The sequence below is a fragment of the Aspergillus sydowii genome (assembly GCF_001890705.1).
Source record: "Aspergillus sydowii CBS 593.65 unplaced genomic scaffold ASPSYscaffold_8, whole genome shotgun sequence".
NCBI lineage: Eukaryota > Fungi > Ascomycota > Eurotiomycetes > Eurotiales > Aspergillaceae > Aspergillus > Aspergillus sydowii.
This window is the reverse complement of record NW_024467866.1, coordinates 441,259-461,118: the sequence shown is the minus strand read 5'-3', so window position 1 is coordinate 461,118 and position 19,860 is coordinate 441,259. Positions and strand designations below refer to the sequence as shown.

The following is a 19,860-nucleotide window of genomic DNA, read 5'->3' as shown; positions in this document are numbered from 1 at the left end:
TAGGTAAACATGTAGTACCACAGTGATACCAGTGAATGATATGAAACGCCAGCTATAAATGTGGTTCACACTCCATGCTGACAACAATCTCATCTTCAATATTCTCATTCACGTCTTCCCCCTCCACGATGTTTACACGACGAGCAGAATCAATATCCTACTACAACTATGACCCCTCGTTGGGCGCCGCCGCTGTCTTTGCGGCTCTCTATACCCTCGCTTTTATCGGAGCTGTTGTCCAGTGGCTCCGCTTCAGGCCTGTAGTATGGCTGGTCATGTTGATTGCCGGAGCAAGTATGTTACTACGCCCCATTTTCAGCCTATCTCTTCTAACGAAGTCCAACAGTGGAAGCAATCGGCTACATCTCGCGCACGATATCCACTCAAGACACACATGCCCGAACACCATTTGTTCTCCAATTCACCGTCCTCATCCTCGCCCCAGTACTCATGGCTGGAGCCCTCTACGTCCTCTTCGGCCGCATCATCTACCTCGTCGTCCCAAAAGAACAACGGACCTTCAGAATTTGCTGGGTTCCTCCACGTTGGGTCACCCCGCTCTTTGTCGGGTTTGACATCGCCGCTCTAATGCTCCAGCTCATCGGTGCTCTCATGATCACCACTGGTGACGGGACAAGCAAAGAGGACCTCGATACAATTAATCGCGGCCGCGATCTTGCCCTCGTTGGGGTTGTTGTTCAAATCGCCGCCTTTGGGCTCTTCACCGTCGCTGCTATCCGGTTCAATTTCACCTCAAAGGCATTCGTCAAGACTTCATCATCAGAGCCTATTTATAACCATGGCAACGACTCCTTCGACATGGCCGTGCAAGATAAACCAAGGAACAGCGACTGGCGGCATTTATTGCGCGCTGTGAACCTGGCCACCGTTATGATCCTGGTTCGGTCCATCTACCGTCTCATCGAGTTCACTGAAGGTCGAGGTGGCTACATCAATAATCACGAGTGGCCCTTCTACATCTTCGACTCCGTCCCGATTCTCCCCTGCGTTGCACTCTTCGTCTGGTGGCATCCTAGTCTGTATCTGCCGCACCTGGGCCTCCGGCTTCCGGCCCATGCGCGTTAGAGTGGATGCTATATTAGTATGACCTTTTTCGTGAGCGGTTATTATTATGTGCGATCAATAGACTACCATATGGCAGCAAGAACTGGCGCTAGGGCTGGGTTGGGCTTTTTTTTTGTTGCTTGTACCTACTAAGGGTCAGGATGGGATACTTTGTGAGAGGTTGGACTTTAAGTTCCACAGTATTTATTTGCCTGTCTTGTTTCATAAGTGGTTTCACTAATTCCCTTTTCTTCTTTGTTATATACCGTATGGACTGTAACACTGCCAGTATCAAACATCGACACCAAAACAACTTACAACCCACTGACATTGAGTTGATGTATGTTGTTCACTCTAGAATATATTATGATATTCTATCTTATTCTAGAAAGCAGTGAAGGAGACGGAACTGTTGGGTATCTTCTATATATTTCCGACAGTTACACTTGCATGGGTGTGGTAATCTCGTAACCCTGGCCTGCGTATGTAGGACCTCGGGAGTTATTGTGCAGATGCGGGGTGACATTTGCCATCGGACGTTGTCGACTTTACCCTCCACAACTGGCTAAGAGTATTTGTTTTCTGGTTTATTCCTTACTTGGAGAAATTAGCATGACCGGAAATTAAATATATGCCTTCGAGTGGGCTTCTTTCTGTTCATTGTGTGGAGCAGTCCTAAATAATTCCCCCGAGGTCAAATTTTATATATATAGTTGAGACCCCGTCAAAAACAACAACGACCAAGGTTTTTTATACTTGTGGAGTTTAAGCTACTTTTAGACAAAATATCCTGATCGTAACTTTCACATTAATAATTAACCTACACCCATACAACCAAACACATCACCTTGCCGGCTCGGAGCTACCTGGTGGCCCAACTTATGTCCCTCAGGTCCTATACATTCTGCTCTCCTTCTAGCCAGGCCATATGCCTCAACATGTATGCTATTATTGGAATGCTCCACCACATTTCCATATCTCAGATAAGAATATGTGGCTTAGTATATGCTATTGTACAATCGTCGGTCGCTTGGTGAACACTTGCGCCCCGACTACTCAATAATGCCAGTAAGGATTGGCTTATTCCTGTGAGCGCCGCAGGGGAGTTTGACGGGGGAGCATCATCGGGGGTCCGCGAGCGCGGAGCCAGGCGTCGTTGTGAGGACCTTCAGTACGGATAACGCTACCGATCGACATGAAGAGACTGCGATTTCGAACGGTTAGCAGTGAAGATATAAATTTCACGGATACGTGAGTAGCGTAATGGGCGACATTGAAACCAAGGGTGACGTACCCGAATGTTGCACCAGAACCAACCATGTATTTGCCCAGGGTTCGCATAACGCCGTTAGGACCCGCACCGTACTGGAAGATGGTGACAGTTCCTAAATCTCGGTCAGTATTTCGTCTGCGACTCAAAGTCCGACAGGACTAACCGATGATGAAGCCCATGATACCGCCAACAGCTGCAAGTAGATAGTGGTTAGTGGCCGAGTTGAGCACTTCTTCAGGGAAAATGAAATACTTACTTGATCCCATCATCGCACCCATCTTCACTACAAATGTGTTAGCCGACTGATGCACAGAGAACAGACAGTACAGCAGCCTGCAAGCTGCGTATTGCATTGGGAAGCTCACTTTTGTCGAAGGTGGAGGGCCCATGGGCTTGAGGAGGACCTGCAACAACGGGCATTTTGAATTCAAATAACAAACAGTAAAATCAAGAAGATGGTATCGAAAAAGCCGATTCAGCGCACAAATCAAGCACCCGGAGGTCTTCGTAATGCTTTGTGAGTTTACTTGCACCAACTCCAAGTCTCCAAATGTCGGACGATCAAAGCCGGCGACCGGAGCGCACGTGACACCGCCTTCTATTTCGAGAACAGACGCTAGCTTACATAATGCACGTGCTTGTTTTTCCACGTGACCTGGGGAGACGAAGGAAATGCGAGCTGACTTTCCCTCTCCCGCTCGCGGTGCCTCCCATGGGGTTCGTCTCGACAAATTTCGCACTTGCGTGTCAGAAATTTGCTGTTTTGGTCGCTTAACCGGCCCGTGCAAGGCGGCTGATCCGTCTCGTACTTTCTCGCTATCATCTTCCCCTGGGACGTTCTTACCGCCTACTCCTCAGCTTCGGGCCAGACCCAAGCGCCTCCTTAGAACGTTCTGAGGTTGTCGGCTTCTCCTGTCCTACCTCGACACTGCCCTGGTTATCAGCTTTCATCTTCCGCGAGGTAAGAATTTCTGTTAAACGCTTTTTGTGATGCTCCTTTTTCCGGTTAGGATCACCTGGCCCTGGAAAACAAAACACAGCACACTCGCTTGGTGGGACTCGCATGATGCTAACGTGACCTCCCCGGATCAGGTCGAGACCGAACGAGATAGCCACTTATTGTGTTGGCCGCGCCAACATCGCTACAAAGTCGATTCCTTTGCGGTATATCGCATCAATTCAATTGAACAGCTCAAGCTTACTCATTCGTTGTTACTTGCCCGTCGACTCCTGTCGGTGCGTCAACTTACTAGCGCGCCGATAAGATAGGAGGGCCTTGAATATCCACAACAATTTTACACAAAATCTAGCCTCCTTCTCCATGACTGCTGTGGCATCACCACCTAGCGTACAGACGGGGCCTCGCTTGGGATGGTACGAATCTGGTGACGGTGGACAAGGAAGTTTGTCTTCAATGAACCCTGAAGAGGTCTCCCGCATGTTTATGCCGCGAAAGACCCTACAGAGATCCAATTCGTCGTCTTCCATCGGGTCTAATTCGTCCACCTCGACTATTGCGGCGAGCCCGTCCAGTACTGATGCAGTACAGCCTAACGGTGACTCTGCAACTGTTTCTTCAAAAAAGAAGTCTTCGAGGAGCGTTTGGCCTAATTCCAAGTCCGAACCAGTCTCTGGAATAAGCAACGCGCGCTCGCAAGCGAAGCCAGCTTTCTTCTCCGGCGCGGGCGCCTCATCTGCTATGTCTGCCATTCAGCAACAGCCGCCTTCCTCTATCCTACCCTCCCAACACCTCCTTCAGTCATCCCAGCAGAATGGCGTTCGCGGGGGAAGCGCCCCTGCTGGAGAGCCTCCTGCAATCTTGACACTCATCCCGATCAATGGCACATTTGAGAAGAAACAAATTACGGTGCCATTTTACCCTGATACACTACGAATTGGTCGGCAAACGAATGCCAAAACAGTGCCCACACCCAAGAATGGTTTCTTCGACTCAAAAGTCCTGTCTCGGCAACACGCCGAGATTTGGGCCGACCGAGCTGGAAAGGTATGGATTCGAGATGTCAAGTCTTCCAACGGTACTTTCCTCAACGGCCAACGTCTATCCCCCGAGAACCGCGAGTCCGACCCTCATGAAGTCCGGGAGAATGACACACTAGAGCTGGGAATTGACATCGTCAGCGAGGACCAGAAAACTGTTGTTCATCACAAGGTTTCTGCCAAAGTCGAGCATGCAGGCATTTATGGGAGCGTCCCTAACATCTTCGATCTCACCCTCGGAGATTTAGACCCAGCTTCCGGGAACGGTCTTTTGCCGTCCCCTCTCAGCCAGCCGTTGTCGCACATGCGAGGACGAGCCGGGAGCGCGTCCAGTACTCGTAGTACACAGAGTAACGCCAGCACCCAGTTATCTGCACTTCAGCAACAACGCCAGATGAACTATTGGAACTCTCCTTTATCAATTGAACAAATTGTCAAGAGACTGACTGTATGGTGACCAATCTGTTTACAATCGTGAGACCGGCTAACAGTTTCTCTAGACCGAGATGAAGCAGGCTAAACAACAGCAGCAAGATCTTCGCCAGACGGACGATTTTTTGACTGGACTGATGAAGCCGGGCGCTCTAGAGAAGGAAAAGGAGAAGCAAAAGCATTCGCCAGCTGACAGTACTTCGTCTCGTCAGATCAACGGAAGGCCAAAGATGCCTCGCATGGACTCCTTCTCGCGATTTTCCGACCCGCCAGCACCTCCTCCCCAGCAACCTTTGCCTGAAAAGCCCGATGCTCTACCGCGGAACGGGGTTGATGTCATTAGTCCTCTCAAACGGTCAGATACAGAAAAACCCAAGATGAGCGCTGGTAGCTCGCCTGTGTCACGAGAGTCCAGTCAGATACTTTCTCTCATTGAAGCCTTGTCGTCTGCCAAAAAGGAGCTTGACAGCCAGGGAGCCCGTGTTAAGGAGCTTGAGAGCCTTCTCCTCAAGGAAAGGCATGCTCGTGAGTCTGCCGAGGAGAAAGCCAAATCTTTGGAACTCGTGTCCATCAAGGAATCAGAAGAACCTCAATCCGCCTCTGAACTCAGCACCCAGCTCGATCGCTCGCCACAAAGCGCCGGCGAAGGCGAGAAATCCGATGCGCCATTGGTTAATGGTACAAACTCACCCGTACCGGAACAACACACTGCAGCGGTCGAGGATCAGACCGACAAACTCCAGCGTAGCCTGGAAACAATGATGGGAGAGATGGAAGAAATGAAGAAGCAGCTCTCATCATACAAAGATCGGGCAGAGAAGGCAGAGGCAGAAAGCACCGAAACCCGCAAATCGTTGGCTGAGATGATTGAGGAGCTTCGGAAAGAGCGTTCTCGCACCAGTGACAAGGGTGTCGAACCAACGGTCCAGCCCACGAGAGCTGTTGATGCTTCGTCTCCACAACCGGATGACGAGTCAGCGGCCGCTATCAAGAAGTTCGAAGTAGATCCGCAGCATGCAGTGTCGCCGCCCGAGGCCAAGGGCCTAGAATTACCGGGCCCGACAGATATAACGCATAGACGTCGTGATGCCATCGAGCAGACGAGTCCATTTGCGTCGATGCTCGGTGTCGTGCTTCTTGGTGTTGGGTTGATGGCATACCTAAATGGATGGCAGAAAATGGACGACTAGCCGGAGCGCGCGGCTATTACACCTCCTTTTCGCATCCCTCGTCCGATTAATTATACCCTGTCTTGTCTCTCCATTTCACTTGTCGTCTCAAAATATCTTCTTTTGGCTTAGCCTTTTATCTCGGCATATTATCTTCTATTATCCCTGTATTTTGATCAGTTGTTCTGGCGTTGATCATGACTTCCTGGCGCTTTTATATTTCATCCTTTTTTATGCCCTTGCAGTTATGATCTTGGCATAACTCGCATGACTCTCTCTTCATATTTCCTGTCTATCGTCCATCTTCATTTCTCAGATGCTATGCTGTTCCAGTTACGGTTCCCTGGCAGCAGTGGCCCTTCTCCTTGTTAATGTCTCTTTCACATCTTGGCAGATACAGGGACTGAGCCCCAGCCTTTTGTGTATTAGTCTGTTATAGCGGCCTTCGCTCACTTTCCTTGACCCAGTGACGAATGACTTTATTTATGTGGGTATGCACTCTTCACAGTCACTGAATTTCCTACTGCACTATGATGGTCACCTGCATTTAGCGTGGTCCAGGTTATGGAGATTACGATTCATTCTGCTAGAACTTATGCGGTCGACTGGAGACTGAGCGTCATATTGATTATCTTCCCTTTCGTCATCTCTTTTCATTCCGTGTCGTTCCTGTATATATTGGGCCAGCATCACCTGAGCACTAAAACACAAACTGTGGAAATAGCATCCCGTATCCTTGTCGTGCTTAGTGTTGACGAGTGCGAATCATCGAGATTTTTGTAGGTGACTGCCCAGATTTTGGGCTTCGCATTCTGCTGGATGGGGTTCATGCGGTGCATCAGCCGGGTGGTCGGCTTGAAGTATACTGCGGCCGTTACCCATATACCTGGAAGCCGTCGACCTCGAGGATGGCGCCTTCTAATTGGCGATTCGTCAAAAATAAACGCCGTAATAGACGCTGGGACGCAACTGGCTGTTTAGCGGCTGGATATGGTAGTCCAAGACTCTCATGTAGAGACTGACGCCTGGCTAACTCATTGACTGCCAGTTCGAGATGCATAAATCTCGTGGAGGAGATATAGATATACAGACCATATCGATGACCACGCTCACTTCAGGGATATGGCGACTTCGACGGAATTAACCCATCTCGTCCGCGTTTCCGGTAGCTCAGTGTCGGCAACCGAAGCCGCCAAACCGGCAGCCCTCTTCCTTTTTCTCAATTGTGACTTCGAAAGAGGCTTCGAGGAAGCATCTGTCACAGCCTCAGTAGTCGTCACAGATTCTTTAGACTTCTCAGTCATCATAGTTGTATCCCCCGCTCCCGACAGCGTCGTCGTTGTCAACATGGTCGTGTCATCGCTACCGGTATTCCCATTGCCACCTTGGGCACCTTCAACCCCATTTTTTGTCCTCTCGACCTCTTTCAGAAATCCCTCCCTACCCTCCTCATCCTCCTCTACATCATCAACAACAAGGACAGACCCCGTCGTAACCCGCACCTTATACTCCGCCTCCCGCCCTCCATTCTCAAACCACCTCCCAACCCTCAACGCAACCTTCATCGCCTTCCCTGTAGCTTTAACAAAGACCTCCTCGCTACTAAGCTGTTCGCGTTCCTCGCCCCTCGCAAGCGCAGCAAGGAGTCTTTCCTGCTGGTCCTGGTTTTGGTTCCCGTGTGTTCGTCTCTGCTGCTTCGACTTCCCTGCAACAGCCGCGGAAACGGACGCCGTCGCGCGCTTCTCAGCGTGTCGGAGTAACTTTTGCACGCGTTTCACGGCGCTCATGTATGGCGTTGAGCTTGAGATGTAGATAGTTTTGGGGGTTGAGGGGCCCGCGTAGGGTGATGCGATCGGGGCATGTGGGATTGGGCGTTTGTGGATGCGAGCATCTGAAGAGATTAATTGTTTGTTAGTTATTCTTGTTCTTCTTCGCAATATCTATCCCGTTTTTCGCCTGTGAGAGATGGCAGGTAGACCTACATTTCGGGAGTTTAACCATGTCATGGTTTTTGCGCTCGAATTGGAGATCTGCCGGCTGCGAAGGGGTATTATTCGAAGACGGCATTTTGGCAGGCTCAATATTCGAGATTAGATCTGGATCTGAAGATATTTTGACGCGGCGAGCGCAGTTCAAGCTTGGATGTAGAATCTCAACGGAGATGTGCTTTTCATCGCGGAGATGGAGAAAAGTTGTGTTTGCGGTGTTTGCAGCGCATATCAGTTGGTCTTATCTGCCGACAGTTGCACCCCCCCAAGAACTACGTACTTTTAGTACCCTTTAGCTACCTATATCGTAGGTCTATTATTATTGCAGCGGGTCTGCGTGGATATGTATTAATTTATACTCCTGCCTATTTGAGTGACTAACCAATTAGATTTTTCATGTCACATACCGAGTTAACCTGCCAGGCCGCCCCGAAGTCCGAACGTAATGTACGGATAGGGAGCCAGCCTGTCTCCAGGTGCCCCTTGGACAACCCAAGGATTGCCAGCACCTTTTATTCTTCGGAGCGCATACTGGTTTGAGTCCTGTATTGATGAGGGACCAGCAGACATAAGGGAGTGTGGCCTCATTCCTATATATCCTTGTTTCTGTCCTAATACCACATACCTACCAGCTGATTCTGGTTGCCAACTGCAAACAATGCCACTTGAGGCACTCCCAGTCGAGATCCTCTGCGTGATACTCCGCCTTGTAGGTAGCAATGAGCTCCAAAAGCAAGGAGCCCGCTGTCTTTTGGTCTGCAAATGGTGGTACACAATTGCAGAGCCCATTCTATATGAAGACCTAGTCCTCAGCGCCAACCACTTCCTCCAAATGCCCGACGCTGCAACAAAGAAGCTCGTTAAATATGCACGGCATATCCAAATATACACAGATTCAAGACTAGACTGGCCGCGTGACAGTCCGGAACACCTGCTGGGCGAGCGCTTCAAAGTGATGCTGTCCCCTGGGCCTGCAGCTTCAGCTTCGGCCCCAGCTCCGACCCAATTGAAATCCTTCACATTGCGGACTCACACCCCGTATGACGGCGCTAGGCTTTTGAATCCCCGGTATCGCTGTCTGCCCAAATGGCCACCAGCTGGGCTCGTAGATTCACTTGCCGTGTCCAACATTGAGCATCTTGTGTTTGATACCCGGGACTCGAGGTTCATGGGTGGGATGCATGTGTGTCCATGTTTAGCGCGGAAAATACCATTGCTGCGGTCCTTGCGGTTGCGGATGCGCCGGATCTGCCCTCGGGTTCTTGATATGCTGCGGACGGGGACGGGGACGAGCACATCTAGGATTGAGAGCATCATCATTAACATCAGCCTTGTTGAGCCAGGCCATACCTACGGGCGGTTTAGCCGTCATTGCACAAAGGTTATGTCTACCTACGGACTATTCAATGAGATGATTAGGGTAGCTAGCGAGACGGTAAAGCAGACGCCCAGTATTAGGCAAATGAGGATCCTGCGTCATAAGAACCCGACGACCAGTGTGCTGGCTCATGATTGTGTCACTGGGCATAAGGTTGTTTTGCTTGGTGATGGGCAGTGGGATTGGGGTGATCATGGGCAGCCGTTTAATAGTGAGATCCATGGCATTATTTGTGATCGGGAAACGGCGTCGATCAGTAGTATGGATGAGTTTGTGGATCATGGCAGTGATTGAATATGCTTCTTCGTCCTGTATCATATACTGGGATAAACTTCCGAAGAATTGTACCATTAGCGATCAGTAATTTTAGCTCAGTGCTGGTATTTTGTTATCAGGTAACATGCAAAGACGTTCTGTTACTAGTGTCCCGGCTAATAGTATGTGGCAACAACTAGAACAACAGATGGCATCGGTTTTGACGCTCCGTAATAAAGTTATCATCTGCAAGTATACATCAAAACGTTGAAAGCTTGCAAGCTGATGGAGGATCCCTAAATTTTGACGTAGAACTTCTGACAATCGTCCTGGGGCCCTCTCTCGACGATCTAGGTGTTTGACTGTTAGTAAATACTCACTGATTGAATTCAATGATAGAGAACTTACCGGCATAAGCACAGGCTGATGATTACTCGCAGCAGCCATCGTACAAACACGATAGGAGCCAATTGGCAGGCCCTCAGGGACATCGACCGAAAACCCACCCTTCCCATCGCCTGCATCGAAAAAAGTGTGGAAGAAAACGAACTTGGTGGGGTCAGGAGGTAAAGTGAAATTCTGGCCATCGGACCTGATGTAACCTGCCAGGGACTGGATGACAACGTGGAAATGGCCTACGACTTTTCCGTCGCGGAGAGATTGGGGAGCAGACAGGAAGGTAGAGTTGGGGTTTGTAACTGAGCCAGCGACGAGATTCGAGGCTTTGAATTTGATGGTGAAGGGGCGCATAGGAGGAAAGACTTCGCCCGGCAAGGGGAAACTGATGAGAGTTGAAATCATGTTATCCTCAGAGGGGATATTGCCCATCACTGTGTTGAACTGTTAGCCTGGGTTGATTTGCGTCCCTAGTCTAGAGTTATGATAAGTTAGAATTGACGGACCAACTCCATTACAGGATCCCTGATTAAATGATTTTCCGTTGGTTAGGTTCTTTTTGCTGCAGTAGTTGATGAAATTGGCTGGGTCTCTAGGATTGATGGGTTAGATAGAGCAATCCGAAGTCGATAAGAGAGCAGAGAAGGACATACGTAGCAGAAGGAGAGTACCCAGCGGAGTTATTTGCAGGGATACCCTCGTGCTGGCTGGCACTCTGAACATTGTCGGACTCGAGGACTGTCCAGCTGCGTTCAAAGATACTGCTCATGGCAGACGACGCGGAGAAGAGGATCGCGAGCAGTATGAAAAGGCGGTTAGATGCCATCTTGATAGGAATGAGTGAAAGCAGGATGGAGCAATTGGTTAATAGTAAAGGGCTAGTGAATTCTGATCACCGAAGCGGATGTTGTGAAGTGAAGGATGGATCTGCTGGAAGAAATTGAAGAGTGAGTGTTATCCTCATTTCTTCTTCCACACGACCCCAAAACAGAGAGCATTTTACCACTGGAGATACCCTGCTATTTAAGCATTGATAATATTTTAATATTTTTTTTAGTTAATCTTTAATGATTGTTTCCATATACGTTTATCATCTCATATACAATTTTCAACTCACAATCTATGTTTGATGCGAACGAAGGACTAGGGAATCGACTTCGACATCTAGAGGCAACAGAAAGCGAGCATTGACAAGAGAGTGTGAATGATGCCGGCATCAACAAACAGCCTTGTCATAAATCTTATGTTTTAGTCGTGCAAAAGGATTGTGTCCTAGCAACGCCTTAGGCATAGCAATATAGCTCCAGGGAGCCATGCTGGGAGGCTTTGTAGACTCATGAGCCTGCACGCGTGACAGTTCGCTGCTCCCATAGAGTGTTACGGAAGAGGAGTTGCGATGAACCATGCCTTTGATGGCAATGGCAACCTGCGATCGAAATGGAGTGGTTTCGGAGGCATGTCGTCTCTTGGGAGGTGTCTTGTGAGTGTCGGCCTGGAATGGGCGAGGTTGTGTGGAAGAATCCTCCTGAATTGCGGCCGTCATACATTTTCTGAAGACGCCATGGTGTCCCAAGCACCGACGGAGGCTTGGTTCGTGGGAGGATTCCTCTCGTCTCAGCTTCAACTCAGCAAGCCGGCCTAATATGCCCGGCTGTTCGAGGACGGACGAGATGAGTGGTTCAAAACGAGCACTTCTAGCAAGCACCATTGCCGGCGCTCTGATAAGACTAGCAAGTGCCAGAGAAACGAGAGTGGGTGTCAGAACAGCATTAATAAAGAGTTTATTGCTGATTCGAAGTGAGTGAATTGTCCAGGAATTTATATTGAGCGAAGGCCTTGGCCGCTCAGAATGGTTGACGTAATGTCTAGAAATGCGAGCCCAAGAACCCCCAGAACCACGGCTGACCATCAAAGGCGGCCAATAAAAGTATAGAAAATCCCCGATCTTCGACCGAGTCCACAAGATGATCGCGGTCCCGTCCGAGATCCGAACGGTCTCCTATCCTGCCCTCCCCCAGCGGTATTGGAGAGACTAGGCCCTGAGTCTCGGCCGGCCGAGGCTCAAGTGAGGTGTATGGCGGCTTAGATGGAGCGAATCTTATACTATCCTTACGTTTACTATGTGGCGGGCTTAACGTGCCTTTGTTCTGCAGGTCAAGTTTTTAGGGCTGATTCTCGCCGATGATCGACTTCACGCCAACTTTACTTAACTCAGGTTGAGCTTATCGTGACAACGACACTATGCAGCCCCATTTTATTTCTTGCCATTGGGGCCCAAAATAATTGTCTTCTATGGAAAACTGTTGGCTCTGAAGGTCATGATGAAATGATCTCGATAACGTGTTCTGAACTTATGATGAAATGACCTTGATTTCCCAACAATGCCATTGTTGGACGCCGTGGAGTAGGATTGGCGTCACAAAGTCTCCAGAATGACTTATCGACTTGTAGGTACAAATATGCAGGATGGGCACAGGTGATGTCAGGAAAGTTTTGTTCCGGTACCAAGACCCAGGTGACAGCCAATCACTACAGGACCGGGGGATTTCCAGTCTAATAAGCTTCGATGTGGCGCATCAAGAGAGTGGGTTCCATTGAAAGCAGAATAAATTTATTCACCGGTTGGATGTCTTCCTGGGTAGACTCGGCCGTTATTCGGTAACAAGGGGCTGAACTGTACTTGGCATTGGAGGGAAGGAATGGAGGGCTTTGGAGGTCTCTTACCGAGTGCTGATTGGCCCGACGCCCGTAATGAATACCGGCGATAATTGAGCTGTCAATAACATGAAGTCTCAAACAAGCAGGCTTACAAACGGGGCTCTCATAAGTAGAATATACTACTAATATCAGCAGTTTGCCACGCATGGGTTTCCGTAAAATAAGTGACATTGCTCTACCGGGATGACTTGCATAATATTGCATAGTTGTCAGCACTGCTTGGGGCTTAGCAAGAGGTACACATATACTTAACTAGCCTGAATTCATTATTATGAAACCTACAGCTCATAGTCGGCATCCATATAGTTAGTGAGATGTGGCCGGCGTCCGTTTGCATGGAGGGGCAACAACGCACCATCACCATAGTAGAGCTCCCAATAGTTCTTAGGATATTGGCCTTTAGAATAAATAGTGTCTGTCAGCCAATATTCTATTAAATGGCCTGTACTTCAACATTCTTGTTGATTGACAGTGTAGATCAAAACTTTTGGGAACTCTTACGCGTGTTGATTGGTATGCAGAGTATATCAAGGTTGCAAGCTTATCATCGACAGCCAACGCTCTTGCCTAATCCCTGGAGTCGTGAATGCTACCCAGTAAGTATGAGATATCGATATAATGAATGCGCGAGGAGACACTTGGAAGTTTCGGTTCCGCCTACCTGCAATTCTTGTATCAATCCTTTGTATCACGCCATTCCAAGGGTATCAAAACAAGTTCACAGCTCCCAATTTGCCTAAATTACATTCGATTTATTGCTGGACCGAGCCTCGCCTGTATAGTACATCATAGTGGACTAATTGATGTGTGCGCAGAGGATATCAGTCCCTGGTGCGGTATGGGCTTTTGTGCCCCTCGGTGAAGAGCTTCTTCACTGATATCTTAAATGATGTAGAACAGGGGCTAGATTCAACGAATTCTGCTTGGATAGTAAAGACAGGAATGTATCTTTTCCTGTACTCCATTCGGCTGCCTCTTACTTGCTGTTTTAGTCCCTGTGTTGTCGCTCCTTCTTCCACATTTTATCTCGGCATCTCGCATTCGGCGTCTTGCATCATTATATTCTTATCTTTGCACATTCTTTTCTTGTACTATTATCATTCTTTTATCTCGCAATCTTTTTTTACTATCATTGGTGGTATCTCTTCATCTGTCATTCCTTTTTGTCTATCATTGTTCTCCTTCAGACCACCACTCCATCTATCTTGGCTTCAAAGACCATACTACGAAATCTACACCGTATTTTCCCCGGTTTTAACAACACAATCGTCAATATGAACACAGAAAACTGTGGACAGGGTATTCAAGGTAGGTTGATCTTCGTGTTGCTATGAACAGGAGTGCTGATTCATGTAATCCATCCGATAGAACCAACCTTTCACCACCCTTCCAACATTAAGGCAATCAAGGAAAATTTCTATAGCAAGGGAATTGCATTCATTGAAGGCTGTGACGAGAAAGCTCTAGCTGAATTGGCGAGAAAATTTGGCAGCATTGTCAAACCCCGCAACGAGAGCACCAGTTGCAGTGGCATTAGCAACATTCGTTTTGCTCCTTCGCTCGTTGGAAAAGGATACAGTTCTGAAGGTGAGACTAAAACCTCTCAACCGGTTAAAAAGAGCACAGCCTGACTGTTCACAACCACATTAGAGCTTCATTTCCACACTGATCGTAGTGGCTGGGACAACCCCCCTCGCGTTCTCGCCTCCACTCTGAAGAGCAAATCCACTGAGGGAGGCGCCTCGATTCTCGCCGATAGTGTCCGCATTCTCAAGGACATTCAGGAAGAAGGAGATGATTTTTACAAGCTGATCACAAACTCCAAATATTCCAGCTTCCTTAGCGAAGAGGGTGTGCTTGTGCCCCGCCCCATTTATGATGAGACCACTGGTTTGTTTCGATTCCGTTTTGATGACAGCATCCAACTTTCTGCATCTCTTGTCGTCCTCTTCCCTCGGTTATTTGAAATATTATACCGCAATGCCTTTGCTGTGGAACTGCAGCAGGGACAGGGCTATTTACTTGACAACCACCGCTTTCTACACGGACGAACGGCATTTACTGGCTCCCGGGAGCTACTTAGGGCACTCGTCAACCTCCCGCCCCCACAGCCCACCATCAATCTTCTGTTTGACATTGACGGGACCCTTTGCCATTCCGAGGAGCTCAGTATTGATGCGTTTTACACCTGCGTGACCGATATTGTGGGCAAGCCTATCAGCCATGCAAACACCAGCGTGAATTTGCATGGTAGAACGGACCTGGGTCTGCTCCACGATATACTTGACTACCACGGAGTACAGTCAAAGTCTTGCGTTGCCGAGAAGTTTCTCGAGACTCATCCCTTATACATGCAGAAATCCCTTAACAAGGGGCTCTTTGCCATCACCTGCCCTGGAGTTGCGGAAACCCTGGAGTGGCTCACCAGGAAGAAAGAAGCTCTTACTACGCCAGTCATCCGAATCGGACTTATGACCGGCAACTCAAAGCACAATGCCCTGTTGAAGTTGAAGTCTGCAGGCATCAACACCGAAATCTTCGACCTGGCTGTCTCCTCTTTCGGAGATGCCCACATTGACCGCTTATCTCTCATCAAGGACTCCATGACCAAGATCCGCGCTAGAGACGGCCGCGACCTTCCTATGAGCAAAACTATAGTTATTGGAGACACGCCTCTCGACGTCGAGTGTGCCAAAAAGGCAGGATGCGCCGTTGTTGCTGTCGCAAGCGGAAACTATGCTGTTGACGACCTGGCTGTCCTTGAGCCGGACAGCGCCGTTCCGCATATTGGTGAAGCTCAGGCTTTTCTCCAGTCGCACTTTATACCTTCCATAACTGTGACTGGCCCTTGAATACTTTCGTATCAAATGGCGTCGGCATTTCATTATTCATGGACTTGATTCGCGACGACGGAATGAGGAACCGCATGCAACGAAACTACAACATAAACGAGACATCTGCTTAGAACTACGAGAAAGTACAACAGCAACCACAAAAAAAAAAAAAAAAAAAAAAAAAAAGAATGAAAGAAAGAAAAGGAAAAGGGCAAAAGGAGGGAACCCACAGGAAATGGTCTTACCTTGGGCTGCCATATTGTACACTACGATGTTTTTTTTCTCTAGTTCCTTTTTCACGATGTACCATTTGCTACCGCTCAAACATTGTGTTACAATGGGCCATGCATTGCATGCTTAGATACTTCTTTAAGTCCTCCAAGAATGCCTCCATTTGCAAACATGGAGTTTACTCACCTCAAGATCTCGTGTTCTTACAGGCCATTTAAAGTTCAGAAGAGATAACAGTTTTGATGACGTCGGGCTGGAGAATTGTGTGATAACCGACACCCGAAATGTCCTACTGATAGATTGGTGACTAGGGATACTTCCAGAGGCGTGAATGGCTTGAATGGTAACTGCTGAGTATAATAATCATACTCGGTTTGCCCACAATGCCGGTGAGTTTACTGTATCCCACGATTACTAACCAAGTGAATGGTGTACAATAACAAGTATGGGTATTGAAATTTTAGCCTTGTGGCGAGATTTGATGAATACTTTCGTAGACAAGTGGAAGTGTGTATCCAGTGAAGAAGGCTATCAAGGCCTGTTTAGAGTAGCGAGATTTATTTCTTTTTTTTACCCGAAAGCTCTTCATACGCTCGGTTATTCACTCAGGAAGCAATATAAAATATGGCCAAGAACTTCACCAAGTAGCTCGAGAGCTAGCATAAATAAACCATGTGCATTTCAGAGTTAGATTGGTGTGTCTTTTCGTCTTTATATCCCTCCACTTGTATACCTCCTCCAAATATATGGAACGTTCTGGTTTCCATGATATAACTCGCGGGCCAATACTCTCATCATGTTCAACGTACACCGCATCGTCGTCGCTCTCTTCTTCATACTCCTTTGTACTATGGCTGCGGTGAGTACCTACTCCAGCCACCCATCAGAGCCTGAACCCCTGCTAACCGCGTTAACGATAACAGGACCGAACGGATTGCACGAAGGATTATTTCAGAGATCCGGCCCAAAGCTATCTGATTAAAGCCGGAGCAGCCTGGATAGGCCATGCGCTGGAAAGGAACAACTTCGTGCGCGATTCCAATGAGTGCAAGAAAGTGTGGTGCATTGATGGCGCTTCCATCTATTTCTGCAACGTCAGCATTTACCAGTGTTTTGATTTTGTTTTTGCCGATATGAAGAAGAGAAAGAAGAAGAAGAAGAAAGAAAGAATCTAAAATATTCTCTATATCTGCTCAGGACCCGGACCACGGACGGGTAAAGGGGCACCATAGGGAAATTGGCAAACGGGCGGAGACGCTCGCTGACGCGTGTCACGAGGGTCTGGATGGTGGCTTGACTTGGGGTGAAATCCGCAATAGTTTCTCATGTTTCGTTTGATTGGGATGAAAGCGACTGCCACGTGGAAAAGCCTAGGACTACTGAGCATGGAAATGGCATTCGAATGGCCCTTGCCATTAATAGCCCAATGGTGGTTTGTTGGTTTGTTGGTTTGTCGGCGTCTACCCAGCTGCAGTCTGGTGTTTGATGTTGGTATTCACATTGAGTGGTTGCAAAAGCGGGAGCGGATTTTATGAGTCTTATTATACATAGCCAGGACGTTTGAGGGGTGGCCCTCACGATATGACGTGGTGTGCGGGGGGTGCCATAGTTGAATTTGAAATGTGTGGTAAGCAGCAGTTGTTGTTTTGTTTTTGTCGCAGGAGAGTTCATGGGTTTGCGTAGAGGGCTCGGGCCATTTTGACCAGCAGTGAGCAGTCGGCATTAAAAATAAGCAAAGCCGAGAGTAGAGATGAGGAACACTGAACAGGATCCCTGTGGGCGAGTGGCAGCCATTGGAAGGAAGATGGACGTGCTTATCGTCGAAGCAATCTGATGTAACCTCACCTTCACCCCATTCAAAACAAACTGCTTTGATTCCAAGTTATTGTAACAACACGCAGACGCTGACCAGGCCTGGGATTTCGCCATAGCCCAATGCAACGCTGCCCCTCAGCTGAGATTATATATCTCCCCCACAAGGTTTCTTACACTTTGCCTTGCTGATAACGAGTCGTCTTCACGCCGACATGCTCTCGCCTAATGGAAAGATCTTCCTCATAGCCGCCCATATCTCGCTTACTGGTCTTCTCTATGGCCTGGACACAGGTATACTGCTTCGGCAAATGAAATTATTTACAGCTCACCGTTAACCTGCATACAGGCTCAATTGGTGTTATCACCCAGATGACCCAGTTCAGTGATTCCATAGGTCATCTATCCTCCACGCAGCAAGGAATATACGTTGCTTCGATCTTGCTCTCATCATCCGTGTCGTCCTTGTCGAGTGGCCATGTATCTGATCGCATATCGAGAAAATATGGGATTCTGCTTGGAGGCATCTTATCGCTGATTGGAACCGTCATCTCCGCTTGCTCGCCCAACTTCGCCAGCTTGATCGTAGCACGGTTAATTACGGGGATTGGAATGGGCCAGGCAATTTCGGTCACCACGGTATATCTTGTGGAGATAGCTCCAGTAGCGATCCGGGGTGTTGCTGCTTGCTTCCTGCAGACGTATGTTGTGCTCGGTATTATGACTGGGTACTTTATCTCTTTTGGATCTTCCAACATCAATGGGAGCTTTTCGTGGAGGGTGCCGTTTATTATTCAGGCTTGCATTGCTGCCTGCTTGTGCGTGGGAATGACATTTGTCCCCCTTTCGCCGCGATGGCTTGCCCAGGTTGGACGCAGTGATGACGCGAAACAAGTCCTTCGCAAACTCCGTCCATCATCAGCTGTCCAAGCGGAGCTCGAAGAAATCCAACAGAGTCTGGACCCGGAGAAAAGACACCAGACCGCCAGTATCAAAGAGATTTTCAATCGGAAGTACCGAAGCCGCACAGCTCTCGGGATCTTCCTGATGTCCTTTCAACAGTTAACAGGGGTATGACTTGGAAGGGGACCCCAGTTTCTGGACTTCTGGACCCTGGCTAACTGTCGTACAGATCGACGTCGTGCTCTATTATGCCCCGATTCTCTTTCAACAAGCTGGGTTCACGTCTCAGAGGGCCTCGTTCCTGTCATCTGGCGTTTCTGGCATTGTTATGCTGATCTGCACAATCCCTGCTCAGATTTGGGTTGATCGCTGGGGTCGACGCAAGCCATTGATTTACGGCGGAGCCGCGATGGCGATTTGCTTCATCATAATCGGATCACTTTACGCCAGATATGGCCGTGTCGAGTCGAACGAAGTCGCACTCGGGTCTGGCTCTGCTCAATGGGTTGTAATTGTCCTGATATATATTTTTGTGGCCAACTTTTCCTGGTCGTGGGCTGTGGTAAGCTTTCTCTTCATATGGAGATTCTGATACCTGACACTCAGGGTGCACGAATACTGACATATATCACTCTCACTCAACCAGGTCGGCAAGATCTACGCCTCAGAAATCATCCCAACAAGGCTCCGAGCCAAAGTCTGCGCAGTAGAGCTCGTCGCAAATTGGGTCGTCAATTTCCTCGTAACTTTCACAGCTCCTTTGTTCCTACGCGCCTCGCCAAGCGGGCCATATTACCTCTACGGGTTCTCGACAGTCCTCGCGGTAATAGTGTGCATCCTGATGCCGGAAACAAAGGGTCACAGCCTAGAGCATATTGAGAGATTATTCGAAAATCGGAACGAGAACAAAGAAAACGGACGGGATGCAACGAGGGCTCCCGTCGTACTGCTGGATCGGCAATCTTAATTTGAAGGGGAACCTGGACTCGATACTATTTGGTCAGTGGCTGTTGACCTCTTGATTCAGATTGACTTTGGCGCGTTCATCCATCATAATTCATAAATAATATCGGGAATACTTGAGGGAAGATATTCTAACACCTCGGTTACTCGGCAGGAGAGAGCTATACCAGTTTACATTAACTAAATAGTAAATACACTTCATCATCTGTTATTTAGTATAATGAAACCATCTTACTGATTTCCCATCTATCTGATTTTGGCAACTTACTCGAAGTATATCTCTATGAACACTGAAGCTGTTACCTGATTGTTCCTGGGGATATGTTCCTCCATAATAAACCCATTTATCTAACCATGTTTCTGTGAGTTACATAGTGTGGGATCCTCAGTGCGAAACCAAGAAACGTAACCTTGCGAAATACCTAGTCTCAAGGACACCTGGTTG

At 48.4% G+C, this 19,860-nt stretch overlaps 10 protein-coding genes across 10 annotated transcripts; 6 read left to right on the top strand and 4 right to left on the bottom strand.

Annotated features, from left to right (window-relative positions):
* Positions 1 to 128: 128 nt before the first annotated feature.
* Positions 129 to 1,086, top strand: ASPSYDRAFT_155207 (RTA1 domain-containing protein; the record flags this gene model as incomplete). Its single annotated transcript, XM_040842434.1, has 2 exons — positions 129 to 294; positions 347 to 1,086. 2 exons carry the CDS (start codon positions 129 to 131, stop codon positions 1,084 to 1,086), a joined length of 906 nt encoding a protein of 301 aa, XP_040700757.1.
* A 1,059-nt stretch (positions 1,087 to 2,145) lies between these two features.
* On the bottom strand, positions 2,146 to 2,758 carry ASPSYDRAFT_154941 (MGR2/ROMO1 family protein; the record flags this gene model as incomplete). Its single annotated transcript, XM_040842412.1, has 5 exons — positions 2,146 to 2,269; positions 2,360 to 2,450; positions 2,502 to 2,531; positions 2,595 to 2,621; positions 2,704 to 2,758. The coding sequence occupies 5 exons, from the start codon at positions 2,756 to 2,758 to the stop codon at positions 2,146 to 2,148; spliced, it is 327 nt and encodes a 108-aa protein (XP_040700756.1).
* Positions 2,759 to 3,659: 901 nt separating this feature from the next.
* On the top strand, positions 3,660 to 5,958 carry ASPSYDRAFT_91255 (putative cytoplasm to vacuole targeting Vps64; the record flags this gene model as incomplete). Its single annotated transcript, XM_040852454.1, has 2 exons — positions 3,660 to 4,784; positions 4,837 to 5,958. The coding sequence occupies 2 exons, from the start codon at positions 3,660 to 3,662 to the stop codon at positions 5,956 to 5,958; spliced, it is 2,247 nt and encodes a 748-aa protein (XP_040700755.1).
* A 1,088-nt stretch (positions 5,959 to 7,046) lies between these two features.
* On the bottom strand, positions 7,047 to 8,004 carry ASPSYDRAFT_59387 (ribonuclease P subunit p20 family protein; the record flags this gene model as incomplete). Its single annotated transcript, XM_040849691.1, has 2 exons — positions 7,047 to 7,828; positions 7,920 to 8,004. 2 exons carry the CDS (start codon positions 8,002 to 8,004, stop codon positions 7,047 to 7,049), a joined length of 867 nt encoding a protein of 288 aa, XP_040700754.1.
* A 214-nt stretch (positions 8,005 to 8,218) lies between these two features.
* ASPSYDRAFT_133947 (F-box protein) lies at positions 8,219 to 9,735 on the top strand. The gene has a single exon (XM_040840659.1). It carries the CDS (start codon positions 8,584 to 8,586, stop codon positions 9,595 to 9,597), a length of 1,014 nt encoding a protein of 337 aa, XP_040700753.1. The 5' UTR covers positions 8,219 to 8,583; the 3' UTR covers positions 9,598 to 9,735.
* Positions 9,736 to 9,854: 119 nt separating this feature from the next.
* On the bottom strand, positions 9,855 to 10,841 carry ASPSYDRAFT_70056 (uncharacterized protein; the record flags this gene model as incomplete). The annotated part of the gene is made up of 4 exons (XM_040850495.1): positions 10,608 to 10,841; positions 10,461 to 10,546; positions 9,967 to 10,388; positions 9,855 to 9,908 (listed from the first exon to the last, which is right to left on the bottom strand). The coding sequence occupies exons 1-4, from the start codon at positions 10,778 to 10,780 to the stop codon at positions 9,855 to 9,857; spliced, it is 735 nt and encodes a 244-aa protein (XP_040700752.1). The 5' UTR covers positions 10,781 to 10,841.
* Positions 10,842 to 11,290: 449 nt separating this feature from the next.
* Positions 11,291 to 11,608, bottom strand: ASPSYDRAFT_119397 (uncharacterized protein; the record flags this gene model as incomplete). Its single annotated transcript, XM_040840398.1, has 1 exon — positions 11,291 to 11,608. A coding segment is annotated over one exon (318 nt), but the record flags the coding sequence as incomplete, so codon positions are not given.
* Positions 11,609 to 13,946: 2,338 nt separating this feature from the next.
* ASPSYDRAFT_1180809 (uncharacterized protein) lies at positions 13,947 to 15,938 on the top strand (the record flags this gene model as incomplete). Its single annotated transcript, XM_040840363.1, has 3 exons — positions 13,947 to 13,980; positions 14,041 to 14,259; positions 14,323 to 15,938. The coding sequence occupies 3 exons, from the start codon at positions 13,947 to 13,949 to the stop codon at positions 15,522 to 15,524; spliced, it is 1,455 nt and encodes a 484-aa protein (XP_040700750.1). The 3' UTR covers positions 15,525 to 15,938.
* Positions 15,939 to 16,533: 595 nt separating this feature from the next.
* Positions 16,534 to 16,912, top strand: ASPSYDRAFT_33092 (uncharacterized protein; the record flags this gene model as incomplete). The annotated part of the gene is made up of 2 exons (XM_040845051.1): positions 16,534 to 16,596; positions 16,661 to 16,912. 2 exons carry the CDS (start codon positions 16,534 to 16,536, stop codon positions 16,910 to 16,912), a joined length of 315 nt encoding a protein of 104 aa, XP_040700749.1.
* Positions 16,913 to 17,605: 693 nt separating this feature from the next.
* On the top strand, positions 17,606 to 19,660 carry ASPSYDRAFT_47215 (sugar porter family MFS transporter). The gene is made up of 4 exons (XM_040847394.1): positions 17,606 to 17,843; positions 17,899 to 18,620; positions 18,682 to 19,014; positions 19,099 to 19,660. Exons 1-4 carry the CDS (start codon positions 17,765 to 17,767, stop codon positions 19,417 to 19,419), a joined length of 1,455 nt encoding a protein of 484 aa, XP_040700748.1. The 5' UTR covers positions 17,606 to 17,764; the 3' UTR covers positions 19,420 to 19,660.
* Positions 19,661 to 19,860: the final 200 nt, after the last annotated feature.

Excerpts from the sequence above, each read along its gene's own strand:
- ASPSYDRAFT_133947 (XM_040840659.1), top strand. The coding sequence starts at position 8,584 with ATGCCACTTGAGGCACTCCCAGTCGAGATCCTCTGCGTGATACTCCGC.
- ASPSYDRAFT_47215 (XM_040847394.1), top strand. The coding sequence starts at position 17,765 with ATGCTCTCGCCTAATGGAAAGATCTTCCTCATAGCCGCCCATATCTCG. Across the intron at positions 17,844-17,898 it reads TCTCTATGGCCTGGACACAG|GCTCAATTGGTGTTATCACC; the intron begins GTATACTGCTTC and ends ACCTGCATACAG. Across the intron at positions 18,621-18,681 it reads CCTTTCAACAGTTAACAGGG|ATCGACGTCGTGCTCTATTA; the intron begins GTATGACTTGGA and ends ACTGTCGTACAG.